The sequence below is a fragment of the Lissotriton helveticus genome, chromosome 4_1 (genome assembly GCF_964261635.1).
Source record: "Lissotriton helveticus chromosome 4_1, aLisHel1.1, whole genome shotgun sequence".
NCBI lineage: Eukaryota > Metazoa > Chordata > Amphibia > Caudata > Salamandridae > Lissotriton > Lissotriton helveticus.
This window is the reverse complement of record NC_136063.1, coordinates 1652254574-1652280652: the sequence shown is the minus strand read 5'-3', so window position 1 is coordinate 1652280652 and position 26079 is coordinate 1652254574. Positions and strand designations below refer to the sequence as shown.

Sequence of the window (26079 nt, the reverse complement as noted above, 5' to 3'; positions counted from 1 at the left end):
ATAAACAATGCAGGCAATAGTGTATGAATAGAGGAGGTGACACAAGCAGAAAGAAAAGATATGAAAAGGAGAACTTTTAAACAGATACTCCAAGGACGAAATGCGGCACACGTGGAATTTGGCAACATCAAGCAAACAGAGTAAGGAAGAGCAGGCAGCACGTGCCTACTTCAAACTCAACCCAATTCAACACTTTGAATTTCGAAACCAGGAAAAATCAATTACTAGGGCGCTCAACACTTTCAGGCTAAGTACACACAACCCAATTCAAAGCAATGAATCAGACCCTCAGTTTAAATTAAACAAAAGTGTAATGAATCAATCCCGACTTATTACGGATATCACATCCCATACAAAGTAGCAGCAAGAAACTAGGAGCTGGTGGCATAATTAATAGAGTATAGAAGTGCCAACCCACTTTAGGCTTTTTAATAAGTCAGCGAGGTATTGACAAGAGTGCAAACAAATGCAAATCAGGAACAGGTAAGCCATGATGAAATAAAATTAATGTGAGCAAACATCCAGTATCGATGATATCGGAACGTGAAAATATCAAGAACTTAATTAACCAAAGCATCATCAGAATTTTTTTTGGGGTGTATCTAATACACAATTTATATCATGGGACACTCACATGCACAAACAATCCTTGCCATTATATATACAAATTGGGTACATGGCAAAAAGCACTGCAACAATAATGAAAGAAACATTTTCCTTTTGAAGTCTGATCGGAATGAACGTGCCACGGTGTCTATTCCAAGGCTGAAATGAGGGGAATAAGAAATGCATTACCTGCAACTTTTGATCCGGTAGCCGTGCCAGGCTTCCTAGAGCTGTTTCCGGGGTTTCCGGGTTTTTTAGGGGCAGGGACCTTGAAGGCTGAAGCAGCTGTTGACTGCCTACTCCCGTCCACAGAGTCATCATCATCGAAGCTTTTATCTGACAAGGGAAAAGGATGAAGAATAACACGCCCATTAATGCATGGCTCGAAACGAGCAAACTGCTTTCAGCAACACCGCGGGCAGGCAGGAGTTTACAGAAGAGCAAGTGAATCAATAGTAATTATTGTGTCCTTTGTCTTTGGCCGAGCAGTGGGCAGAAATAAAAACGCATTATGTCGGATCAAATGGAGGTGTTATTGAAATACCGATTCGCGTTAATAAGCCGCGGTTTAAAATGAGCCAAGGACACGCTGCCACCACTAAACGCAAAAAAAATGTTTAAACAAAATAGGGCAGAAGAACGACAACTGAAGCTAAACTAATTTTCAGCTCCCGTGTGCCCCATCAATGGGGTAATCCCGGGCTGGGTCTCGAGCATGACATTCTCGGAAGCACATCCTCAAACACTCCCTACACTCGTTTCTCCATCTAGGCTCTGCAACTTACAATCACAGATCCGCTTGCAGATGAGCCGCCTCATTCCTCCAGCGCTCTCGTCCTCCCTGGCTCTGGGACGCTCCCGGGAGCTCACATGGCCGCTCACACAGCAGACAGACCACTCGCAGACACCGGCCTAGACAGCCTCAGCCGACCACAGATCCAGCACTGAGCTTGAGCCGGCATCTTCCTTTCTCTTCCCTGCACTAGGTGTCGGAGCAGCCAATCAGCTGCAAGGTGACATCATCCCTGGGCAGCCAGTGCCAGATGAAAGGTGAAGATTCTCCCATGAATATAAATCTAGTGCCAGCCCCAGTGTGTAACCACAATTCTTTGCACTTTAGATACGTTGTACTGACAACGCCCCCTCTTTGCGTCATTACCATCTAAGCATTCGAACGAGAAATGTTACCGCACGGTGAGCTGTACTCCACTTCTCGCATAAGAACAATCTAAAACAAGTCAGTACATTTTCTCAATAAAAAAAAACATTCCGCTATCTGGCGGGACCCGGGGCACTGGGTCTGGACCAACCCGCGGTTTGCAGCGCAAACATTAGGGGCGTGGTTCGGAGACAGAAGAATTGATAAGGATAAAAAAAAAAAAAAAAACGGCTCGCGATCTGACTGCCCTGCCCTTCTTCTGAGCTCACTTATGCGACCACACAATGTAAACACTTCACAGAAGCTCCCAGTTAGATAAATCCAAATTTGCTTTCAAATGATTACCAAAGTTCTTTACTTATTAATTACATTTATGTTGTTCACGTTCACTCCTACCATATTCCTACTAGAACTCAAACCGCGTTGCTTATTCTGCGAGCCACAATTTACTGTAATATCGGGTGAACACAGTCTCCTTCTCGTCATTAGACCAATTACACATTTAACAGAAGGCGCTGCTGCATAAGCTTTAAACAGTTAAAGCTCACGTCCTTGCTCCATAGCCATGTTTCAATGACATTACAAATATACTTAAAAATATGTATTCGCTTTACACGAATGTAAACGTGGTCATGGATTCATTAGCCCTGTATGCCTGCTGCACAGGAAAACTATCAGAATGCGGAAATGGAGTGGGAGGGGAAAAGAAGGCACTGAAACATGGTGCTGAGTGGGTTTCCATGGAAACAGTACTCAGGCCTTGCACAGTGAAGCTAAGAGAATTTTACGTTTTTGTGGAAATAAATTAGACATATGTAGACTCTAATTATTTTTGCATGTGTAAACGTTAACAGGTGAGCATCAGCTGCAACATGGACAACTAAGACAGTACGTGAATATAAATATTACCGGAATAGAAATGCAAGGCTTTATTTTTTTTAAAAGGAGTGCGCTGTGGTCCTCTTCGCGTGACTTGGACCAGGGAATAGCTTAGGCTAGCTAAACTAGAGTGGTTTACTCAGTAGACATCTGGAATTATCCCCTGTGCATCAATAAAACAAGGTATATTAAAATAAATCATTTTAGATTATTGCTTTATCTGATGTCAGCTGGTTTTTTGAGACCTAGTGTGACAAAACTAACTGGATGGCCCCTGTAAAAGCTAGAAATAGCGCCGTCAGAACCTTCTTTCTGGTAAATAACAACACAATCTGCACTCACAGCCCAAAACAACCACATCCCTGTACTGACTGCCCACACATATTCAATTTACACTTGCATGTCAAACACCAAGAACTTCATCCACATTCCACTCACCATAAATCGTGCACATCCAATAGAGCACATCCTCCCCCATCATGCTCATTCCTCAAATCTTCAGTGCTCCAACACAGCAGACATCACACAACACAACTTGGAAAGCCCTTTATCATGGAAACGTAATTCAATCCCACAACCATATACACCTTAGATAACCTCATCACCATAGGCTACAGCTTCGAAAGCAGGCATCACCAACAAGTACCTCATGAGCTACTGGTAGCTCTCCAGCTACCTGTGAGTTGCTCTCCTGTGTGCAGCCCAGCTAACTAAATTAGAAACTCTGTTTGGTTAAATAATATATGTATACCAAAATTGAAACGTGTGCATCAGAGATGAAAAGGAGCGTATTTTCACAACAAACTCATAATTTCCAAAAGATAATTAAGAGGATATTTAAATGATAAATCATGCAGCATTGGTTGACATATTACTAATTGAATTACCTGGGTATTATTCCCTTAGCATAAGGTATTCTTACTGCGGATGTTCTGTATTACACTTGTAGAGGAATTTCAAATTCATAGAGCCTTTTTTACATTTCTGCTGGCAATCCTGCACTGAAGCGAACATGGCTGGTAAACCTCCAAAGGGTGGCTACTAATACAATCGTGCCCAACGTGTACAGCACAAATAGTATTAGCAGTTCAGCATGATTTATATTGAACATACATAGTTTTTATTAATTAAAAGGTTGTAGACCCTTGATCTTAATCACTGACCACACAAGCCAGACAGAGAACTCGTTGACATCTACAAGCCCACTTGGCCATGCAAGTTTAGTGAACCAGCAACACTGAAGCCTTTTAAGCTCTGCATCTGCGACTTACTCCTCTCAGCTTCCCAGTCTGCTACCTTCAATCTGATCTTTAGCCTTTCTCCCCATCCCATTGCTCAACATGGGCTTATAAAAGAAATCTCATTGTCTCAGCACACTCACCTTTCATATTGTTCAACCTCCAAGGATTTTCAAGAATTGAGAAAATTAAAGAATCCTTCTACCTCACCTATCAACACCCTTGACATCAAGCAACACAACGCCAAACCTACTCACTTCTTTAATTTACCAGGTCTGTCTCAACATCAAACTACGGCAACGCCCGCTACGCCGGCAATCAACAAAACTCTTATGCACAGACTCCAGACCATCCAGAACGCCGCAGTCAGACTCGTGCTCGGGACACCACACCATGAGAACATGACCCATCACCTACGAGGCCTTCACTGGCTCCCCGTCGAGAAGCAGGTCACCTTCAAACTCTTCACCGACGCCTACAAATCCCTCCACAACATCGGACCCAAATACCTCAACGAGAGAGTGTCCTTCCACGTACCCAAGAGGAACCTCGGCTCCACCGACTTCGCCCTGACAGAGGTCCCGCGCATCCGCAGGAACAGAACCGGCGGGAGAGCTTTTCCCCACATCGCAGCCTAAACCTGGAACTAGCTTCCAGTGAACATCAGACGCTCCCTGACTCTGCACACGATCAGGAAGGACCTCAAGACCTGGCTCTTTGACTGATCCGGAGCTGCCCCCCACCTCCCCTCCCACAGCGCCCGAGACCCTCACGGATGAGTAGCGTGCCTTATAAACCCCCGATTGATTGAACCTTAATTTAATTTAAGTTCTCAATACATTTGTGGGTAGCGTGGCTGACCATTTTGCAATTGCCTTCCCTATATCAACACACAAAGGTCAAATGAAAAGAAAAAACACAAACATGACACTTACAACAATGTCCAGAGGGAGATGTTCATGAAGAACTGATAGAATTCTCAAACTGCCTCTTGCCCAAATCAAATGTCAGCTTGCATCATCATGCACACCACCACCCTCCTGAAAATCTACACAGGCTTCAACACACCACTAAAGAGATCACCTTTAAACACAAACCTTTAGCACCATTGTACTGCCAAGAGATCTTACAAAACGTGAGATGGACCGTTGTCCAGACAACCCCAACACACACAAAACACTCTACTCTGCATGAACTTCCCAAATTGCCACAGTTAAAGTCACCTTCTAAAACTGCCATCAGTGAAGTGAGCAAAAAAGCAAATCACTGTTTAAGGTAGTCCAATACTGCACCAATCAATCCTAAATTCACCAATCAATCAGGCCTTTTCACTGGGAATGTGAGCAAAACCAGAAACACCACCAATAAAAACAGACATCCACAATGTCATTAATCCCTCACTATTCCATCTCCAAGTGGACAGCTTTCCATGTCCTCGCATACAATGAACTTAGACACCCTCAAATCCCTCCAAGCCACATTTAACAAATTTAGCCATCTATGTCATTCATAATAAAATCCTTTCATACAGATGTAGTCCCAACACTACTTAATATTGTCAACTCATTCCACACCAAAGGAACTCTCTCAGATGACCTCAAATGAGGCCAGAGCCCATCAAAGATGTCCCTTGCATGATAAACACATTCATGAAGGAGTCTTCAATCACTCATCAGATTTACAAAAAACACCTTCTTTCTGGACTAGCAATCAGGCTTCAGTTATCATAGCAGCGCTGAGATGGCTACGCTTCAGACAGACCCCCCCCTAATTGACAAAAAGACCCCTCTCTACCTCCTGATCATACTCGACCTCTCTGCAGCCTTGGATAAAGTCAACCACTAAGAACGGATACACACTCTGGAAATATGGGAGGGCTTCTCCCAGACACTCTTGTAGTGGTCAACACCCTTCATCCCAAACTCCATATCTCCTTTTAAGTAGCATAGTGCTACATCCCGGTACCCATCCTCTTATATCTCTAGATGAAACCATTTAGAATCATTCTGACCAACAGCACTTTAAGATTCATCAATAAAACGACACAGAAATCTTAAAGAGAATCTCCCTGGCTCAGAACATTCAGTTACCCGAAAACTCCCTTGATCTCATCCAGACTGCGCATGTCAAGCACCAACTTAAGCCTAATGTCGAAAAAAGTGCTCCTTCTGATTGCCAACAACAATGAACACTCACAGATTCTAACTTTTAGACTTAAACTATGCAGTGTCACCCCACAGCTGAAAGCCAAAACAAAGTGAACTGGCTCCATCCTTGAGAGAGACCTCTCGAACAAAGTACATATCACCAAGAAAACCAAGACAGCATGGTACCACAGCCCTCCCTTCACAAAACAATTTAACATTCCCTCCTTAAATAGATTTTAGAGCAGTTCACACCTACTTTCTTTGTTACATGGACAGAAATGTCTCTCTGCTAAAAGGCTTCCCAGATGCTACATTGGCCCAACTGACAGACATTCTTCACTTTGCAGCACATTTCATTGAAGACCTGTAGACCTTTGACCACATAAAAAAACACAGAAGGAACTACATTGGCTCCGCCTCAGAACCCCCATCATCTTCAAGACCAGCTGTATCACTTACAAGACCACATGAATGAGCTCTCATGGACACTTGGCTGACAACATCACTATCTCATGTGAGCAGCGCCGCACCAAGAACCAAGCCATCACTAGACCAGAAACAAAGAAATTAGAAAAAAACCAGAATGGAGACCTTCTCCATCTACTAATCAAGGATTTGAAACAGCGCCATCAGCAACAAAACTGTTTCTATCAACCTGTAATTCAAAGGAACTAAAGACTCGCCTCTTGCAAGAACACAACTACCCTGCACTACACAAACCAAACATACTTAAATATTCTGTCCAATTGCAAGTAATCATAAATAGTATCAAATGGCTTTGTCTAATATAGAGCACTCTTGCTATCCCAACTAGATTTGTGCTACACCAATAAACAGTAACATTATTACATTAATGGATGAGCCTTTAAACCCAACCAGTCTATTTCAGAGGATGTGACTAGAGCATAAAGGATGAGGTGGGCGGACTGTACACACTTTCATAAAATCGTTGGTAGGGCTCTTTAAAATAACTGTGGCGCCGTGAGCCTCTCTGGGCTCGACAACAAAGATGCTGGGACTGAGCCGCGCAGGCTATGAAAACGAATGTGCGGCTTGAGCCTCTCGGGGCTCTGAAAACAAATGGCCCCGCCTTGAGCCTCACTGGGCTCGGAAGCTAACAAATGCCGCTCTAGCTGGAGTCCCTCGTGGACTCGGGGTCAAGGGGGCCGGTGGAGTCCCTCCCTGGGGGACTCGGAATTACGGAAGGCCCTCGCACTGGAGGGGCGGGCGGGCACCAGCAATGTGCCCCGACACACCCCCCTCCGGGGAAACACTCACCGCGTCTCGTCTCCGGCTCTGCTCCGGACGCGCTGGGCTGTGGAAGCGGGGTGGGCTCCCGTCCTCCTGATTCGCGCTGGAGCCTCCAAGGCTCCAGCTCACTCCTGACTCCCCGGTAAGCGGGCCGGGGCTCTGCCTGCAAGCAGGGCTCTCCGCTCGAGCCCCGGCCACGCTAGTCTCGCTGCTTCTGGGACGGCCAACCAAAGCGCGGCCCCGGGCGCCGAGCCTCCACCAATGGCAGCGCGGCCCTAGGTGGGGAGGCGGGCGCAGCGCCTTCTCCACGATCCCCGGGGCGGCGGTGAATTTCCTTCTCAGACACGGGGTAAAAGATGCCGTTGGGCACCGGCCAAAGTGAGGAATGCGCTCCCAAACGCTAAAGACAGAATAAAGCACTTCCAGGCGCTTCTGGCATATAGAAGCGCTCCCAGGCGCTTAGCAGATAATTACAGCGCGCTTAGAAGGCAAATGCAGTGCCCACAGGCGCTTGAGGACTGATTACAGCGCTCCCAAGCACAATAAGGGGAAAATAAAGCGCTCCCAGCGCTATAGGCAAACAAAGGTCCACCAGTCCAGCAACAAAGTCCTGGAGGTCAGGGAGGCAAAGCAGGGCCCAGGGCCAGCACACAGGGCATTCCAGCAAGGAGACAGCCACCATGGCGGTCCCTCCTGGGCCCCACCATCAGCAAGGCCCCCTCTTTCAGGGTTCAGGAAGTAGAGGGGTCCTCCAGGCATCCAGGATTTCCAGGGGCTGGGTAGGGCCCAGGGAGGCAAGCCTTCTCCTGGGCCCCAGCAGCAGCATGCCCCTGGCAGATTCGAGTTGGGAACAAGAACATTATCCAAGAGGTCACAGCCTCCTTTTATACAGTGAAAACCTTTGTCTAAAGGTGCAGGGTGGGGGGGAAACCAGGCTCAGCTGGTTTGGGAGCACCCTTGATGAGCTCAGCCACCCCTCCCATTCACTAGTCAGGCTAGGGTCATCAGTCGCACCACAGGGGGCGGAGCCAGCATTGTGTGGGGAAAGCCCAGCCCTATTCAGGTCCCAGGTGCACCCCTCCCCTCACATCAGCATGCTAATCTCAACACTCACCACTGGGCAGACCCATCCAGACTCCTGGAGCCAGGCTCCAGCCAATCACGTGCCAGCACACTCACTACACATGCACACCCATGTCTAGAAGTGGCACTTCCACACTAGACACATTCATGCCGCATACATCATTACGCAGCATTCAATCTCACGAGTTCGCACATACCAAACTCGACCCTGCACTCCCCACACATCAGGAACTACCATGGTCACACATGTTCCCCATGCATTCCTATGGGAGGGCAGGTCACTCACACATACACAGAGAGCTCACGCACTTTACACTGTAGCACAGTGAAAAAGTGCGCAGAGACCTAAAATCACCAACACCAGGTTACAGAAACAGGCTAGGCAAAAGCAAAAAGTTTCGGGGTGAACCTGCCAAAAGGGCCAGGTCCAACAATAACCATATCATTCCCTGTTACCCGTCTATAATTCTATACGTCTCCTATAGTGTGTACAATTTTGAAGCCACCTTCAAGATATCCTCCTGAATATTGCTGGAAGTTATATGGCTCTTCCAAATGGGTAGGCGTAATGTAAAAACTGCTTTCTACAGGGATGGCACACCTGACGTCAACCTTAGCTATACCATAATATTATTCATAAAGATTTGAAGGACAATTCTCTATGTAGTGCTTCTCTTTTGTTCTCTGGTATATAAAAACATTATTGAATGGAAAAAAGTTTTACTGATCTACGCAAAGTAAAGTAGAAGGATATAGATCAGGAATCAGTTAAAAGTCGAGATAGACAACCTGAGCAGAGGTGCTTAGGCTATAGGACGCATTAAAAAAAAAAATAATAATAATTATATTATATATATATATATATATATATATATATATATATATGGCTTTGTACAAAAATTTTGAAGGTCACAAAGATCAGAAATTTGTCATGGATTACTAGACTTCAAAAATCTGGTTTGGATGCTCTGGTAGAATTAGCTGCTGTGTCAATGGCTGTCTCAAAGTCTACATAAGTCTGACCTTGGAAGAACAACTGCTATAGCAGCACAGGGGTGCAATACAGATAGTCTACTGCATTCCATGAAATATCTCTAGAAGCCTGATGGGGTGTGAGAGCTACTTCTCATTATGACGGAGGGATGTCAAGAATGTTTTGCAAATTAAATGCTATCGGGTGGAACAGGAAGAAAAATAATAATACCTCTGAACCAAGGGTGGACATAAAAAAAATTAGCAAATGGCAAGTTAAGTTGCTTCTGTATTGCCTACGAGTTTGGAACAGTCGTCACAACTAACACTTCACCACCAATGGGTTCTTAATTCCCCGCTTAGAGGTATCAATTTGTGACACTACTCAATGTGACAAAATATAGCCCTTAAAGAAAATAGAAGCAACCTATGCTTAATAAACACATGATTTAAAGCTTTGAGGCTCCTGTCGCCGATTCAAAAGTCATGGAAACAAAACTTGACTACCAGGGTTGAATTTGGATTAAAAATGCCCCCCGGCAGGCCGCGTTCAAGGATCGCGACTTTTCGCAAAACATTGCTCATTCAGGAGTTGTGAACTTCATCTTGACATTCATAAATGTAAATTCAAGTGCATTGGAAACTGAGGGAGAAGCTATCCAGTTTTTCATCAACTCTGCCTTTCCCTGTTTGGCTCGATTGAAATCCTCTACTTCCATTTCTTTTCTTGTCTTCTTCGATCACTTCTCCCATTTCGGAGGCTCTTGGGTAGACTCTACATAAGTGCTTGGCCACAAAGCTCATGCTAAGGAGGGACGGAGCAGGAGCAGGGTGCGTCCTGCGTCAGACAACCCTAAAACGCACTGCATACCTATCCTGTGGTCTGAGCTCACTGTGGTTCTCCAGTTTGGTAGTCCTAATTCACTGTAAAGACTGTGTAGTCTCACTAGAGGCCAGTGGAGAGCAGTGGCGGAGCGAACGGTCAGAGAACACCAGAGACCGCGCCGAGAGGAACCCCAGTGCGCTCTCCTCCTGCGAAAGAACGAGCGGGAGCAGAGTGTGTGAGTAGAGGAGCAGAGGAGAATTGAGAGCTGGGGGTGAGGAGCGGCCGCTGATCATCACTGTACGGCTGACTCATGTTCCCGCTCCTGCGCGCTGCCTGACTGCTGCTGGCTGCCTGACTGCTCCGAGAGCAGAGCAGAGCAGGGCAGGGCTGAGTGGCAGCGTGGAGATCACAGCCACCGACGGGAGCGGTAAACCGGCAAACCGGCAAAACCGGCAACCGGGACAAACGGAACAAACGCAACTTACCCGACGTGATAAGTGAAAAGACCCGCAATTGAATTTTTCCAGCTACAGCCCAGCACGGAGTACGGAGCAGCGTGGTGATTCCAGCTACCATCGCGATCACGGCTGGGCTGAGCTGAGCTGAGAACACGGTGGGGTGTGGTGATTCCAGCTAATAAATAATCGTATTAAAGAAAGCTATCAGCGACAGCCACATCCACAGTACAGCACAGACTACGTGGGAGGAGACAACCAGCTAAGCAAGCAAGGGGGAGCAAGGACATTGACAATCGGAAAATAACCTTCCTGCTGTAGCTCCAAACTTGCACGGACGAGCCCGTGAAGCCGCTGATTGTGCCAGTAGAACTAGAACTAGGCCACCCCGGGAACTGGATACTGGATACATATCAGGACTAAAACCGGTGAGTGGTGGGCTCGGCGTGCTGCGTGCTGGTGCGGGGGTGCTAAAGGACTAGTGTTTTGCCATTGGGACAGCAGAATTAAAAGCACGGTTAGTGCGCATCCTAAGCTTCCCTAGCTTTTTCCAGCCGCCCAGCTTCCACCTTCCACCTTCCAACCTTCACTGGCTGTCGGTCGGCTGCAACTAAGGACCAATAGCTTAACATGAGATCTGGCAAGATTCGGGGGAGCCAAACGAACAAGGGAGGGCAAAACAAGCGGAAAAAAAAGGTCTAAGCTATCTAAGGGAGAGATGGAGGCTCAGACAGACGTGTCTACAGCTACAGCTACAGCTATAGAGGAGAGCCCCCTACCAGAAACAATTGACCTAACGGTCTCAAGTGAGTCAACGGAGCAAATACAGGTCCAAATTGCCACGACCAAACAAACAAGAAAAACAACGAAAAAAGAAGGGGGAAATAAAATGAACATAACCCTGGTTCAGCCTAAAATTTATACAAAATGTTGTTTTCTAAAGAATCCAGGGGACGTTTTATTTTCAAAGATAAACAAAGTATCAGGCCTTCAATCGCCTCTTGAACCATTGCAATCAGCCTTAAACCATCATCCCAGAGATAAGCGGCCCGATTGGACAACAGCTACAGCAATAGCAACAGCATCAGATATAGCAGAGGAGACAAAAGTATAACATCTATAACACCACCCCAAAAAACTTCTAAACCTCAGCGCAATAATATCAAAACGGGGCAAAAGCTCGAGATGGCAGGTATCCCGGTAGGACGGAAAATGACCATAGACGCCAACCTAATTCAAATACACCGGCCAAAGGAAGCCACGGATATGCTGTCATTAATAACGGAGAAGAAGATTTTAAACATCAGCAGCAACATCGAGAATGTCAGCATGAGTAATGAACTAGGCCATGAGGGCCTCGAGGGCATAAGCAATAATGAGGAGGGCATTAGAAAAGAGGAAACTGTAACTCCACCAGCTCGGTTAACAGAGATGGAACCCTCATTAGTAGTCCTTGATATAACAAACAACGAACCCATACTAGAATCTAAGGCATCAGAAGGGATGCGAAATAAAGATATAAGCCAGAAGAACTGCATACCAGAGGTGATCGAAATCTCTTCTTATCTAAGGAAAGAGGAGTGGGAGGAACTCATGGCGGCCTACCCAAAAGACCTGAGCGCAAGTAGGATGGCCAGTGAGACATCAAAATGTGGAATGGCACACCTGGAGACAAATATAGCAGGAATGGGGAGGGCCAGGAACAGCGCAATCCTTAAAAAAGCCACCCGTGCCCCAAGAAGCGGGACTCAAAGAGTGCCATGGTAACCAGGATACAATTCCGGCTCAGGCATCTCCAGCTCAGGCCAGGCAAGAAAGTGCATGGCCCAGTCTTCTCAATACAGTGCAACTCCTGGTGGATGCAGCACAATACCAATCGGAGAAAATGGACGCCCAACTAACGTTGTTAGATACGCTGGCAGTATTTGTAGTTGCAATAGATGGGAAGCTGGGCACGTTAAACTCGCTCCTTCAGAGTAAACTAAACCAACTTGAGGACACCAAAAGGAGAAATGTCATTGAGTGTGAATGTGGCCCAATCATTGACAAACTGGCCACCCTGCCAACACTAATGTCAGACTTATGCGGACACCTCAAAAGATCTGCCGAACACAGTCAGAAGACTGGCAGTGACGTACTGGGTTGCCCAAAATTAAATGGTCCCGGCAAAGTGCCAAATGCACAAACAAGGGAGGCTGAGGTGGTCACTAACGTCAAACGGCATGATCTCCCAAGGACGGGAGAGAAAACTCAAGATACAGGGGAGAATAGGACGTAGCCAACAACGCCTCTATCAGCAGGTGTCGAAGTCGACACGGACACAAACCATAAATTAAATGCAAAACAGAGGAGAGCGAAAAAACGTAAAGGGAGAAAACAGAAGCTCTGCTCTAAACGTGAAGGCTTTAGACAACTTTTTGGGCAAACAAAGACCGCAGAACAAAGTACGAGCAACCTGGTGGAAGAAATATCATTAAATCGTGCATACAACGAAAAAGGTGGCTTATCTGAAGACATCGCACAACCAGCAAATAAAAGCTCAGTGAATATGGTAGATAATCCATCAAGCAATCAAGCTGCGGTGCCCCAACATTCAGGGTCCATCACTTCACTGGCTGACCCTGGGTCATGGAGCCGGCTAACGCACACCATGAAGCCTCGCACAAAACCCATGGGAAGCCCGAAAGCTTTAACAAGCCCAAGGGGAGAAAAAACAGGAAGACAAGATCTAGGACTCACTGAAAACCAAATATCAGCCATTACCAAAGAAACTGTGCCAACTTATCTACAAGTGGACCAGCCAATGCCAAAAATTGCACATATAGCCCTGACTTTAAACAAGAAGCTTCCATGCTGTGAAACCTCTGATACAACTGAATGTGCAAAGGATCAAAGCTCAGCATGGGAGCACCACCGAGAGGGCTTTCGGGCATCAGTGAACACAATAAGCAACATGAAGCGGATAGCAACACTAAACACGGACAATGTAATTGGAGGTGCTATCAACCAAGGGGAAGCCTCGGATGCCATATGGTTCACCCCTGACTTTACCTCCAAAGGGAGACACGATACCCTTAACAGAGGCAACATCTTGCGATTATTGGCCTACCTTCCCTCACTGACATTTGTGGCAAGCTCTGACCTGAAGTCTATTGAATTTATAGCTGCGGAAGGCACAGGAAAAGAAGCGACGAAGACGATTTGGGCTTCGGCAGACCTGGCACAAAAGATCCTTATGGAATCCAAGACTTTTAAAAACTGGGGCATCATGTTGAAGCCCTTTTCCAAGCCTCGATACCCGGATGTACTGTGCCCGGAGAGAAGCCTGAACCTGAGGGAGCACGCAGAAGGCAGTAAAATCTCGGTTCTTAGGGGTGCTGTCGGGCCAAGTTCTACTGGTAGAAATGGGTTCTTTGAACTCACTCTTGGGGAACGACATGGAAGACAAGCCCCCAACAGGTGGCAGGAACAATGACGGCTCGTGAGAACCATAACAAACAGCAATTGACAAGTGCAGCGGACAATAACGGAGCACCTACAGGATCAATTGCGTTTATGTTCCTGGAATATAAATGGCCAAGCATCCAAAATGCTTGATTCGGACTTCATAGCTTAGATTTAATCGCGCTACAAGAAACCTGGCTTGCTGAGCCTCCGCACCTTCAGGGGTACCTACGCTTTTTCTCCGGCGCAAAGAGTTTAGCCAAGTATGGTCACTTAAGAGGAGGCTTGGTAACATATGTAGCTACAACTAGTTTTGTGATGGCTAAAGAAATCGGGCCCTCGGCAACAGCTGCACTTGCAGTCAACCTGACTCTAACTACAGGACAAGGCAAAACAATTAACACCTGCACCCTGGTCAATGCTTATATTCACCCCAAAGGAAAGAAAAAAGCAGCGGAGGAGTTATATGCATACATAGAAGAGTGCATCACGGGGGAAAAACAGCGAATCTAGTACTGACTGGGGATTTTAACCTCAATCTTATGGGAACACCACAAGAGGAGGGCATCATGGCACAAAATACATTCTGGGCCCTACCACAACAAGGCAAGCCACAAAGAGCCGACCAATCAAAACTGGGAAAGAAGGTACTTGAGGCATTAGAAAACTTTAACATCAGGGCACTAAACGGCATGTTTGCAGGGGATAACCCGCCAGCCTCAACTTTTCACTCAAGAATAGCGAATAGCACGCTAGATTATACCTTCATGTCACTTCCACTCTTCCAATTTATAACATCTTATCGGATAGGGAACCAAACAGATAGTGATCATTGTCCTCAGGAAATCACTATGGATCTTGTTAAACCAAACTACGAGCGCTCGAAGGCTCCTAAAGAGTCCACCTACACCGTAAACTTTAAAAAGATCAAGTATTCGGCCGCAATGGGTGAAATTTTGATTGGACTGGCAAAACAACATTATATGGAGCGCACAGGCCCCAATGAAGTAGCGAAATGGGTGCAGTTTACTACTATCTTGGGGCAATATGCAACAAAGCCAAAAAGGCGCACAAGGATGAATAAGCTGGGCACTCTTCCCCAAGCATATAGAGGGAAAGTAAAAGAAATGAAATACTCAATCTCTAAGTTAATGAGAGCAGCACAGCAGGACCAAAATAACAAAGGGATGCTGCATCAACTCTCTAAATTAAAAGCTTCATTAAAAAAACTAAAATGGGAAGCAAACAGAACTATAGAGGAACAACTTAGGCCAACACTCCATGAGGACATAAAAAAGAATGACGGTGCAAATTTTAGGAAGACAATAAATTCATTAACGCACCCTGCAAAAATGGAGACTACATCTAATATTGCAGAAGCAACTTGGACAGCATATCTCGAAAACCACTTTAACCGAGATCTGTCGGCCAATCAGAATATGAGCAAATTTTTCCTTGTAGGAGCCCATGATGTCGGCAATAGGCTACAAATGTGCCCAACCAATCAGGACATGGCAGGGGATGCAGATCATATATCTCTGGAACCCATAATAAAGCGGCAAATAAAGAAAGGAAGAAGGAAAGGTGCGCCGGGTCCAAACGGGATTCCGCCCAACCTCTTTAAACAAGACATGGACTACTGGGCAGCGGCACTGGAACCCCTTTTTCAGGAGATCAGGTACACCAACATCTTACCAGACACTTGGAAGGGCTCCAATATTGCCCCTATACATAAAGCAGGGGATAGAGGCCTTCCTCAAAATTATCGGCTAGTTGCCCTAATCGATAATGATGCGAAGTATTTCGCAGGTCTAATACTGGAAGAACTAAAGGCATGGGCCACGAGGAAGTCTCTTATACCTGTTAATCAAACAGGCTTCGTTAAAGCAGTGGGGACAACAACAAACATACTGACTATGGGCATGCTTATAGATAAGGCAGAGATGAAAAAAATGCCCCTGCACCTCTGCTTCATAGACTATAAGGCGGCATTTGACAACATCAACCGCAATCTACTATGGACAAAACTCAATGATTGGGGCATCCCAAAAGGGTTGTTGGAGCTGTTAATCAACCTACATACAGACACTTGGATTCAGATTAAGGTGGGGGACGGCTCAATGCTGTCAAGGCGGATACAAACTAACAACGGCCTTAAGCAGGGCTGCGTGTTGGCACCCACACTGTTCAATCTGTTCCTGGCGGACCTGGTGCCCCTATTAAACAACTGCAACTCACACTCGCCAAAATTAGGAGGCCTAAATTTACCATGCCTCTTATATGCAGACGACCTGGTGCTAATAAGCCATACAAGAGTAGGGCTTCAAAATCTCTTAAATACAAACCAGAGATACTCAGAGTTTAATGATCTAACAGCGAACCTCGAGAAGACGCAAACATTGACAATTAGCAAGAACAAAAATAAGAAAAGCTTCTCGTGGTTCTGGAATAACACTCGTATCAAAGACACCTCGTCGTACAAATATCTAGGTGTGAAGATTGACAGGGGTGGCCAATTCAGTGAACAAAGGGCCAGCATAAGAGGTAAAGGACTCGCTCTGGCAATCGCCTTAAAAACACTAAATAACAATCTCTCTGGCCCCTCTCTGACCCCTTTACTACATGTTATACGTGCAAAACTACTACCAACATTAACATATGGGAGTGAGGCCCACCGAGGCAGAGATGCCGTAACACTTGACAGCACAATCGTGTCGGCATACAGAGTCATCTTCAGCCTTCCAAAGCGATCTTCCCCAGCACAGATCAGATTGGAGTTTGGTATTCGGTCACAGCTTTTGGCACGACAAGGGGCATATATCTGTTCATGGGACAAAGTAAGAAAAACGACTGAAGGAACGCTGAACGAATATTTATGGAAAGAACTAGACCTGACCGAAAACTCACCAGCAGCAAAATATTTGGAAAAGAGCATAGTGAACACCGGGCTGGCAGAACTCTGGGCGTCCCCGGCAGATCACAAATCACTCAACAAACTGGTGAAGAAATCGATCAAGCTTCAGTCATGGGTCCAGGATAAAGCCACCCTAGCAAAAAGATCTCACGCATGGATGGTATTAAATACATACCTGAAACAAGCCCCCCAGCCTTATCTTGGTTTAGGTTATACAAAAAAAAAAAAATTGTCCTTTTTAAGATATAGACTGGGCCTGCTACCAAGCATCCTACACCTCCCTCACTGGCTTAGATCGAAAGCAGGAACACTATGCAGGCTATGTGGCAATGGGGCTGAAGACATGATGCACTTACTATGCACGTGTGAAGAATTGCAAGAAGAAAGAAAGCTCCTGCTGAAACGCCATTTTATCTTACAGGGGGTACGCACACGGAGTGCAGTGCTAACCTGCTTCTCAGCACAGGACCCTCAGCTGAGCTGCAGTTTCGTGAAATTTTTAAAAGCGGCAGAAAAAAACTACCAAAAACTGACCCATGAATAATCTACAAATAGGATATATGTTTTAATTTATATTGTTGAATCGTCTATGCTGCAAACTTTAATGAATTTTGTGGAAAACACGAATAGATTAACAGGCCTACAAAGTGGATGAGAAGTACAGAAGGCCTAATGTGGGCAGCCAGCAAACAAAATCATTTTTGCATGCTGAACTGTTTATGCTTATCGTACTATAGTATAGAATTGATCTTAAACGCATGGTTTTATGAGTATTTTAATTTTTTTTTATTTTTTTTTCTACTGTGTACTGTATCGCATTGGTTTTAATTAACTGTGCAATAAACAAACAAACTAAAAACTATAACTATCCTGCCTAGCTAATTAGGGCCTGGAGCGTGGGCATTTTTATTCAAAGCTGAGCATCCTCAACCTTCTTTGGCTACATGATGCACAGGCTGCTCTGTGCAGAGCCGGGAGCCTGTGCTGTGTAGTGCTGCCGTGACGCCACCCACAAACTGCCCTTGCCGTGCTGGCCCTGGAGTAAGGAGCTGTGCAGCGTACATGGGCCCAGTGTACCTAAATCGTGGGCGCACAGGCGTCCCTCAGCCATCTGCCAAATACCTGTATCCCCCAAAAAACCCTAGCCAAGCGACCCTGCTGGTCACCTCATGTAAAACCAAACGAATTACCTCCCGCCTTCAATTACTAGATTGTGCATCTAAGATTTCAGCAACAAAGCACGGTAGCACAGGCTGCAGCATCACACCCACGAAATCACTTAAGCAAAGTGAAAAGAAACTAAGGCCTTCTGGATGTAATAAACACCACAACTAGTTCTATCGTATTTAAATGAGCCCTTCGCTGCTACACTACACTTAAAAAGCGTTCTACAATGCTACTGTTCCCGAATATTTTGTCTACATGTATACAATACTAAAGGTTGTGTATTTTGTTTTAAAAAAAACAGGTAAGTGCTCTAAATACTGCTGTTTTGGACCTCGTGTAATTGAGGCAGTCTCTTCACGTGCTGGGAAAAAAGCCTTGGTTTTATCAACACCTTAAATAGTGAAGGATTTTTTTTATTTTATACCCTAATCTAATATAAATCAATGCTTGGCGTTTCTTTTTAAGTACTTTTTAATCCACACAGGCCAAACATTTCTACCAAGACAGTTAATTGTCGAGCACACTAACAAGGTGCTGGTCCTTTGTCTTCTGGTAAGCAAGCAAAGATCTTCGACTATATTGGGAGGTGACGTACGAGTGGGAGGAGCTGGCAGACAATATGAAGAGCTGTGCAGTGAAGTTACCCACATCTTGAAAAACTAATCTGGTTAGCGAGGGATTTAGGAAACATCGCATTACAGTCCGATGGCCCTGATCCCGACCGCAACACAGGCAGGAAATGTGCCTTCCATATTTAGTACAGATGAAACAGTGTGTCCTAAATCAAGGCAAAAAGTGAAACACTTGAACATATGACAGCTTTATCAATCTGGCATTTTCTATTTAAAGGTACATAAAGCAACATTTTCTCTGAAACCAGTTAGACTACAACTAAGTAACCACTTTTCAATGCCCTTAAGCGTTTTTAACTGAACGATGCCCAATAAAATATATTTTTGTCAAGAGGGGTGTTAAAGGCTTTTGTCCTATCCCACTTTGTCATTTCAAAATAGCTTTTACCAATTGTAATTTTAGACCTGCTCCTTTTAACCTTTAATTTTGCTCACTTTCCTGCCATTTACAGCGGGTTTTACATTGTTTAGTGTTAAAAACTTTCACATAGGTATTCATTACGTCTTCTAATAATCTGTGGCATTATAATGTGCATATGTACAGAATTCAGCCTGCTTTTGTCGCCCTGGTTTTCTTTTCACACTTACCCGACGCGCTAAAGCTTAGCACGGCATCTATTCGCCATTTGAACTAACGGGTGGAGAGCCAATTGCCATTAGGTGTATAGTGAATCCCGTATTTTAACATGGTGTCCTTTCTAATTGCAAGCACTATACATTAAGTATCCTCCCTGGTTTCACCGGTATTGAATTAGGCTCTCAACAGTCTCGGAGCAGAGGGGTGGAGCTTTGGTAATGGGTATGTGGACGCTGCTACGTCTAGAAGGAGTAAAAACAAGCATTTGCAATGTAATAGGTCTCACATTTACGAGCGTCTGAGCTATTGAGATTGTAAATGACAATTTCTTTTCTTTATGTGTTATTTTTAAAACAGATGAATAAAAGACATTGTCATTTACAAAAGCCAACAGTTTAAACATTCGAGAATTCGAGACCTATTGGATGCTAAAATTTGCGTTCGGTGCCCATGCTATAAAGATTGTTTTTTTTTAAAGAGTTAGAAGAGAGCGTGTTCTGCCTGCAACAGCAGGCAGGACAAATCTATTTGTGAAAATAGTGCTCGGAGGCAGTAATTAAAGCCTACCGAGTAACAACACACATAACAGGGGGTGTCCTCATAGGAGGTTCCAAAATGAGGCAAGGCAGTACTAAGGAGGGAATACTAAGAATGTTGACCAATGAAAAGCCACAGTTTACAGTGGCCTGTGACACAAGTCAATGAAAAATATGGGCTGGGAGTGGGCAGAGCTTCAAGTCCATACCTGAATACAGCATGCTTCGCAGAGCAGCGCATGCGCTGCCCAAACTCTACCTAAAAAGGAGCTACATCATTTTGTAGGCATGTGTGGTGTGCACTATTATAAAATGATGTGGCCGGACATAACAAAGGCTTTTTTTCTAATTCTTTAGTCAAGCTGCACAGCATCGGGAATGAAAACCATAGCAAAGCCAATACATCACATTAGCTTTGCCTATAAACAAAACTGTTTTAAAATTGGAAATTGAGTATTGTGTTAGTCGGTTTCAGTCGACTTCCACATCACGGTGCTGATTGGCTGGTTCGCGGCCAATCAGACGCCAGACGGGTGGAGCCTGTTTGCCTACCGTCTAATTCAAGCACACCGAATGCGGACGAGCGCATCGTGCGAGCTGCTGGCGCGCCTAAGGCAGGCTTGTCCGCGCCTGGACGCTGCCGGCGGCCGTCCACTCTGCCCTTTCTCCTAATTTTTTAAAATCTTACTCACGCTCTGATCTGTTGTCATTAAATATCAAAGGCCCGACATGTTGCAATGACTCCTGGTCTCCGTCTGCTGGCCCCTTTCAGTGCCGACACTGTGCTTTCCAAAGTGAGGCAGTTGTAAAAGGTTCCCCCGGCCCTGATTTTACTGAGTTTAAGTTCTGTAGTCTGAACTGCAGGTCGCTAGTTAAGCATCATGCTGAGATCCTAAACCTATTAACCGATGAGACACCAGAAGCACTATTCTGGTCTGAGACCTGGCTGAAGCAGGATTCTGTTGCTGAATCAAGGTTACTCTATGAATCATATTAATAGAACTGGTAATAGAGGGGGGGGGTTGCATTGATTTATAAGGAGCAGTATTCCTGTAGTCTGAAGAAGGAGGATATCTTGGACTGTGAAAGTGCATACTTTCAAATCTTGTTAAATCATAATTGTATGGTCTCTGCCTTATTAATCTATCGGCCTCCTGGACCTTCTACAGCTTTCCGAGAAGATTAAGTTAACAAGATCACTTTACTGGGCAGTACGGCGGACAATTTCACTATCTTAGGGGCCTTAATCTTCATTTAGATGATTGTGGTGAGATAGATATTGCCAATTTTCTAGCCGGCTTGGACGCCTGTCAGTTGACCCAACGGGTACTGAACAGTACCCACGTTGCTGGCCACTTGTTGGATCCTATATTTTTCAACTTAGACTCCCTGTCTGCCGCAGCCCCAATTCCTATGTCATGGACAGACCATTTTCGTATCCCGTTTTCTATTCGATGGCTGGTGAAACCGACCAAGAAGGGTTCTATACCTACTTTAAAACGACCCTGGCATAAGCTAGACACTGATGAATTCACAGATTTACTATTTAGGCACAAACGCCAGATTGCAGTGGATATAGAGTCCGCCGCATAGCTTTTCCATGATTGGCTGGCTGATACCCTGGACAGCTGTATTCCTGCTAAGCTCTGCTCACCTAAAAAAGAGAGAAATCAAATCCCTGGTTTAACGAATCTCTAAGCAAGGCAAAAACGAACTGTAAACAGTTAGAGCGGATATGGAGACGTGCCCTTGACTTGGAGGCTAAAAACAATTATCGGAAGGCAATCAACTCCTATCATAAATTAATTCGGAGAGCCAGAGCAGAGTATATTGCCGGGAAAATTTTGGAGAGCAAGAATGTGTCAAAAACTATTTTCTCCCTGCTCAAGGTCATGAAAGGCTCTAATCTGAATCTTGACTCCCGTATCACCACCAATACTCAATGTGATGTATTAGCCAGATATTTTATTCACAAAGCGGAAACAATCTATGATAATTTCACCCCCTCTGCTAATAGTGATGGGGATTTTCTTGAAGTCTGTGGCACTCCCAGGGAAATTAACTCACTGTGTCTTCTCCCCCCACTATCTCTTACTGAGACTGAAGCTTGATGTTGGAAGATTAAATCCGGTTCTTCTGTTGACCCGGTAAGACCAGCTCAGTTCCGTCAATTTCTTAATGTTATTCTCCCAGTAGCCCAGGAACTGATCAATCTATCGCTGTCTTCGGCATCCCTTCCTTTAGCCTGGAAACATGCCAAAGTTATCCCTCTCTTGAAGAAACCATAGTTGGATTCTTCCTAACCGGGAAGTTACCATCTCATTTCCCAACTCCCCTTTTTAGCCAAAGTCGCAGAATCTCACGTTAATACCATTCTCACAGAGTTTGTTGAGCGTAATGCTTTACTGGATGCCTCACAAAACGGTTTCAGGTCCCCCCATAGTACAGAATCTGCTTTAATGGCAGTGACCGAAGAAATCTGCTGCAGTCTTGATGAGGGGAATTCGGCGGCCTTGATTCTTCTCAATTTAAGTGCCGCATTTGATACGGTGTCACATGAGATCTTACTGCGTAGGCTTCCGGAGATTGGGATTGGGGGTCCGGCAATATCTTTTTTAGAGGGCAGGACCTTCCAGGTCACTATGCCACCCTTCCACTACAAGGAGCATGCTATTAGACATGAAGTGTCGCAGGGCTCCATTTTGAGCCCTTTGCTCTTCAATATTTATGTTCAGCCGCTGGCATTGTAGCCAGGAGTAGATGGTTGTCATTGGTGTCGTACGCCGATGACACCCAACTTGTCATCGCCTTTTCCAAGAATCACAAATTAAACCTTGTAAAATTCAAGGATGATCTGATGGTAGTTGCTGACTGGTTGACAGCAAACTGCTTGCAATTAAATGCTAGCAAGTCGGAAATACTTCTGCTTGGGAAAGACAGTGACATGTGGTCAGAACAGTGGTGGCCGGAGAATCTCAAACCTGCACCTATCTTTAACCCCTTCAGCGCTGATGACAAAGCCAGCTCGTCATGGGCGTTACCTGTGCTACGCGGATGACGAGCTGGCTTTGTCACGTTACGCGCGATTTTCAAATTTCAGCGCACAGCGGGAAAACCCGCTGGTGCGGTAGAGGATAAGGAGGTGGTCAAGAACTTGGGCATTTTGATTGATAAATGTCTGTCCTTCGATATTCAATCTAAGTCAGTTGCAGGCACCTGTTTTGGGCTCTTGCGAGGTTTGAAGCCTATTTTAGGGTTTTTTGAGCCCTCTGTCCATCAGACCATTCTTCAGGCCATAATTTTGGCTAGGCTGGACTATGGGAACTCTTTATACCTAGGGGCCAGTAAATAATGCACTTTGAGACTCCAGATAATTCAAAACGCTGCAGCACGGATCCTGTTGGCACTTCCTAAATTGTGCTCAGAGTCCAGGTCCTTTTCTAAACTCCATTGGCTGCCAGTGGAGAGAAGAATTCAGTTTAAGGCTCTATGTGTAGCCCATAAAATTCTGTCTCATCAAGCTCCCTCTGTCCTAGCTAATTTGTTAGTGCCGACCACTCCGTTAATCAGATCCAAGATTGGTCTGTATTCCCCGTGTTCGTAGAGTCAGAGCAGGTGGTCGGTCATTCAAGTTGTTGGCGGCTGTTGGACCCGGCCTTGTGGCGTGGTTCGCCTCTGTCCCTCCAGACCCTGTGAGCGTAGGCCTGTGCCCCGAGTCCCCTGCGCAGCCTCCCCGTTAGTGGAGCCTGCGCCCCGAGCCTGGTCGTCCTACTCCAGTTAAACCTAGATCCCCCTAGAACCTCGACCAGGCCTGCCTTTCCCGCTCCGCGCCCGGCTCCGAGCGCCTAACCTTGCATGCCCCACAAGGTCCGGATGCCATCTTCCCTTCCCGACATCCCTGTCTCCCTGGGCCGAGCGTGACCCCGGCCCCAGCGAACCCCAGACTCCAAAGGCGCGCCAGTCCCGGCTGGGGGGTAAAGGGCTCCCCGAGTGAGATAAGCCAGGGAGTTTCGATGGCACCTCCGGCCTCCCCTGAGGGGCTGGTTTCTGTCACACCTTTGGCCCTCCCCTGTGGGCCAGTTTCGATCACCCCTCTGGCCTCCCCGAGTGCTGGCTCCAGACCCGCTGGCGTCTGGGAATTCCCGGACCCATCTTTCAAAGGGATCAAAGAGCCACCCGCCGGACCTCACCAATGACCAGCCCCCCCCCGGGCAGGAGACCTCTGCCTGCGAGGGTCCGGAGATCAAAGAGCCAAAGGACTATAACTGGGCCCGCCCGACAACTAGCGGGCAGTTGTATCTTGGACCTGAAGCCCTGCTGATCTGATCGCGGCTGACCCTAAGAAGACTCATCCTGAACCTATGAGCCCTGCTGACGCTGTCGCGGCTCAAGCTGAACTTGTAACCATCAGAGCCCTGCTGACGCTGTCGCAGCTCAAGCTGAACCTGTAACCATCGGAGCCCTGCTGACGCTGTTGCGGCTCAAGTTGAACTTGCAACCATCGGAGCCCTGCTGACGCTGTCGCGGCTCGACCTCTAAGACCATCGGAGCCCTGCTGATGCTGTCGCGGCTCAAGCTGAACCTGCAACCCTCGGAGCCCTGCTGACGCTGTCGCGGCTCGACCTCTAAGACCATCGGAGCCCTGCTGACGCTGTCGCGGCTCTCACGAACCTCTCCAGATCGAGCCCTACTGACCTCGTCGCGGCTCGGGGAGTACTCTGGGCCGGCTGGACCATCGAAACCACCATCACGACCGAGCCGACTCGACGGGGGTGAGGTAGCCAGTACGACCATCATCCCGTACCCCCCGGCTCGAGGATTGAGAGCTGTGCGTAGGGTACGCCGCGTACTGACCCAGAGACTAAAGACAGTCCCGCTTCCCCCTTCCCGAATCCTCCCAGACTTTGTGGTCCCTTGACCACTGTGTAAACAAGAGTGCTTCCTTCGTTATTTGCTATATAAAGAACTTGTTACTAGAATCCAACGGTGTGGTGTCTGTTCGTAGTGTGGTGTGAGCTCAGTGTGTACGATCCTAGACCCGAAGTCCTCCCCGGTGGGGACCTCCCAATCAAGACTCAGCAAGTTCTGTGGGAGAGGTGGATCTTGGGCTGACCGGGTGAGCACAACCTGGCCCTTCGAGATCGCCCCCTTCCAACAGCGGCTAAGCTCTGGAACTCTCTACACCCTACAATCCAAGTACTCCAAAACCCCTTGAAGTTCCGCAAAGCTATAAAGACATGGCTTTTCCTGGGATAATGTTCTGTTCGCTCTCTCTGCTCTGCTTCAACCATGTTTACTTGGGTAGCACTGGGACGTCCCGTTGCTGGGGTAGCCATGCGCTGTATAAATTGCAATAAATAAATAAATAATGCTTATTATGTCAGAGTTTTGTGAAGCTTCGATTGTCACTGGCTGGCCACTTCAGACACAAATTGAATGTAACCCGACGCCTGTATCCGGCAGGCATCAAGTGCCAAGCTTGTTTTAGCATGATCTCCATCAATATCCAGTCTCAATAACTCAATTTTCAGTAGTGCTACGAACTGAAGGTCATTGTGTTCTCCCATCATAGATCAGGTTGAGGGCGCTATAGATTCTTGGGTTCCAACCTCCTACGGGTCTCTCTCTCTATACTTCTGGTACTTGAAAGCTCATTGTGAGATCTGGTTGAGAGTTCTGATCTTGATCCCGGATTCCACAAGAAGCCATTAGAGCGCTTTCACTGCAAGTTTCACATGGGCTTGTGTTCGCTGCTTGGCTAACTAGGCTTGGAGTATCAGCAGCCTATCAGTAATTTTTGGTGAGCTGATATAGATTCTATTGCAGTAATCCTGGGGTGGCTTCACCAGCATTCTTGATGGTCGGTTTGTAAGGATGGGAGAATCTTCTGCATCATGGGCAGCTAAAGCGGATCACATGATCGAGACATTAGTGTGGGGTGCAAGAGTAAGGCCAATTAGCACCATCAACCACTCAGCCTCCAGAGAAGTGCTGTTTTAAAAGCTGGAATACAGAGGGCGGCCATTTTTGCTGTGTCAAAGTTCTGACAACTGTAATAATAATTGAAACTGTTTTTTGAAAGATATGTCTGCTGTCATGTATTTCCATATGTAGTTTGTATTTCCGTATGTTCGTATGGTTTTTACCAAGCTTTGTATTAACAGAGTGCTGTCCATTAGACCAGGGTTGGGAT

General features: G+C 46.2%; 1 protein-coding gene across 26 annotated transcripts in view; it reads right to left on the bottom strand.

The window, feature by feature from the left end:
* The window catches only part of CLASP2 (cytoplasmic linker associated protein 2), a 2039150-nt gene that overhangs the window by 1363372 nt on the left and 649699 nt on the right, over positions 1-26079 (bottom strand). For 18 of the 26 annotated variants that reach the window (XM_078688301.1, XM_078688302.1, XM_078688307.1 and 15 more), the window contains exon 8: positions 796-942. In XM_078688301.1, the coding sequence (XP_078544427.1) occupies positions 796-942 (147 nt within the window). Of the gene's footprint in view, positions 1-795; positions 943-1391; positions 1598-26079 lie in introns of those variants that run through there. The other 8 variants (XM_078688323.1, XM_078688319.1, XM_078688321.1 and 5 more) reach the window with 1 other exon arrangement.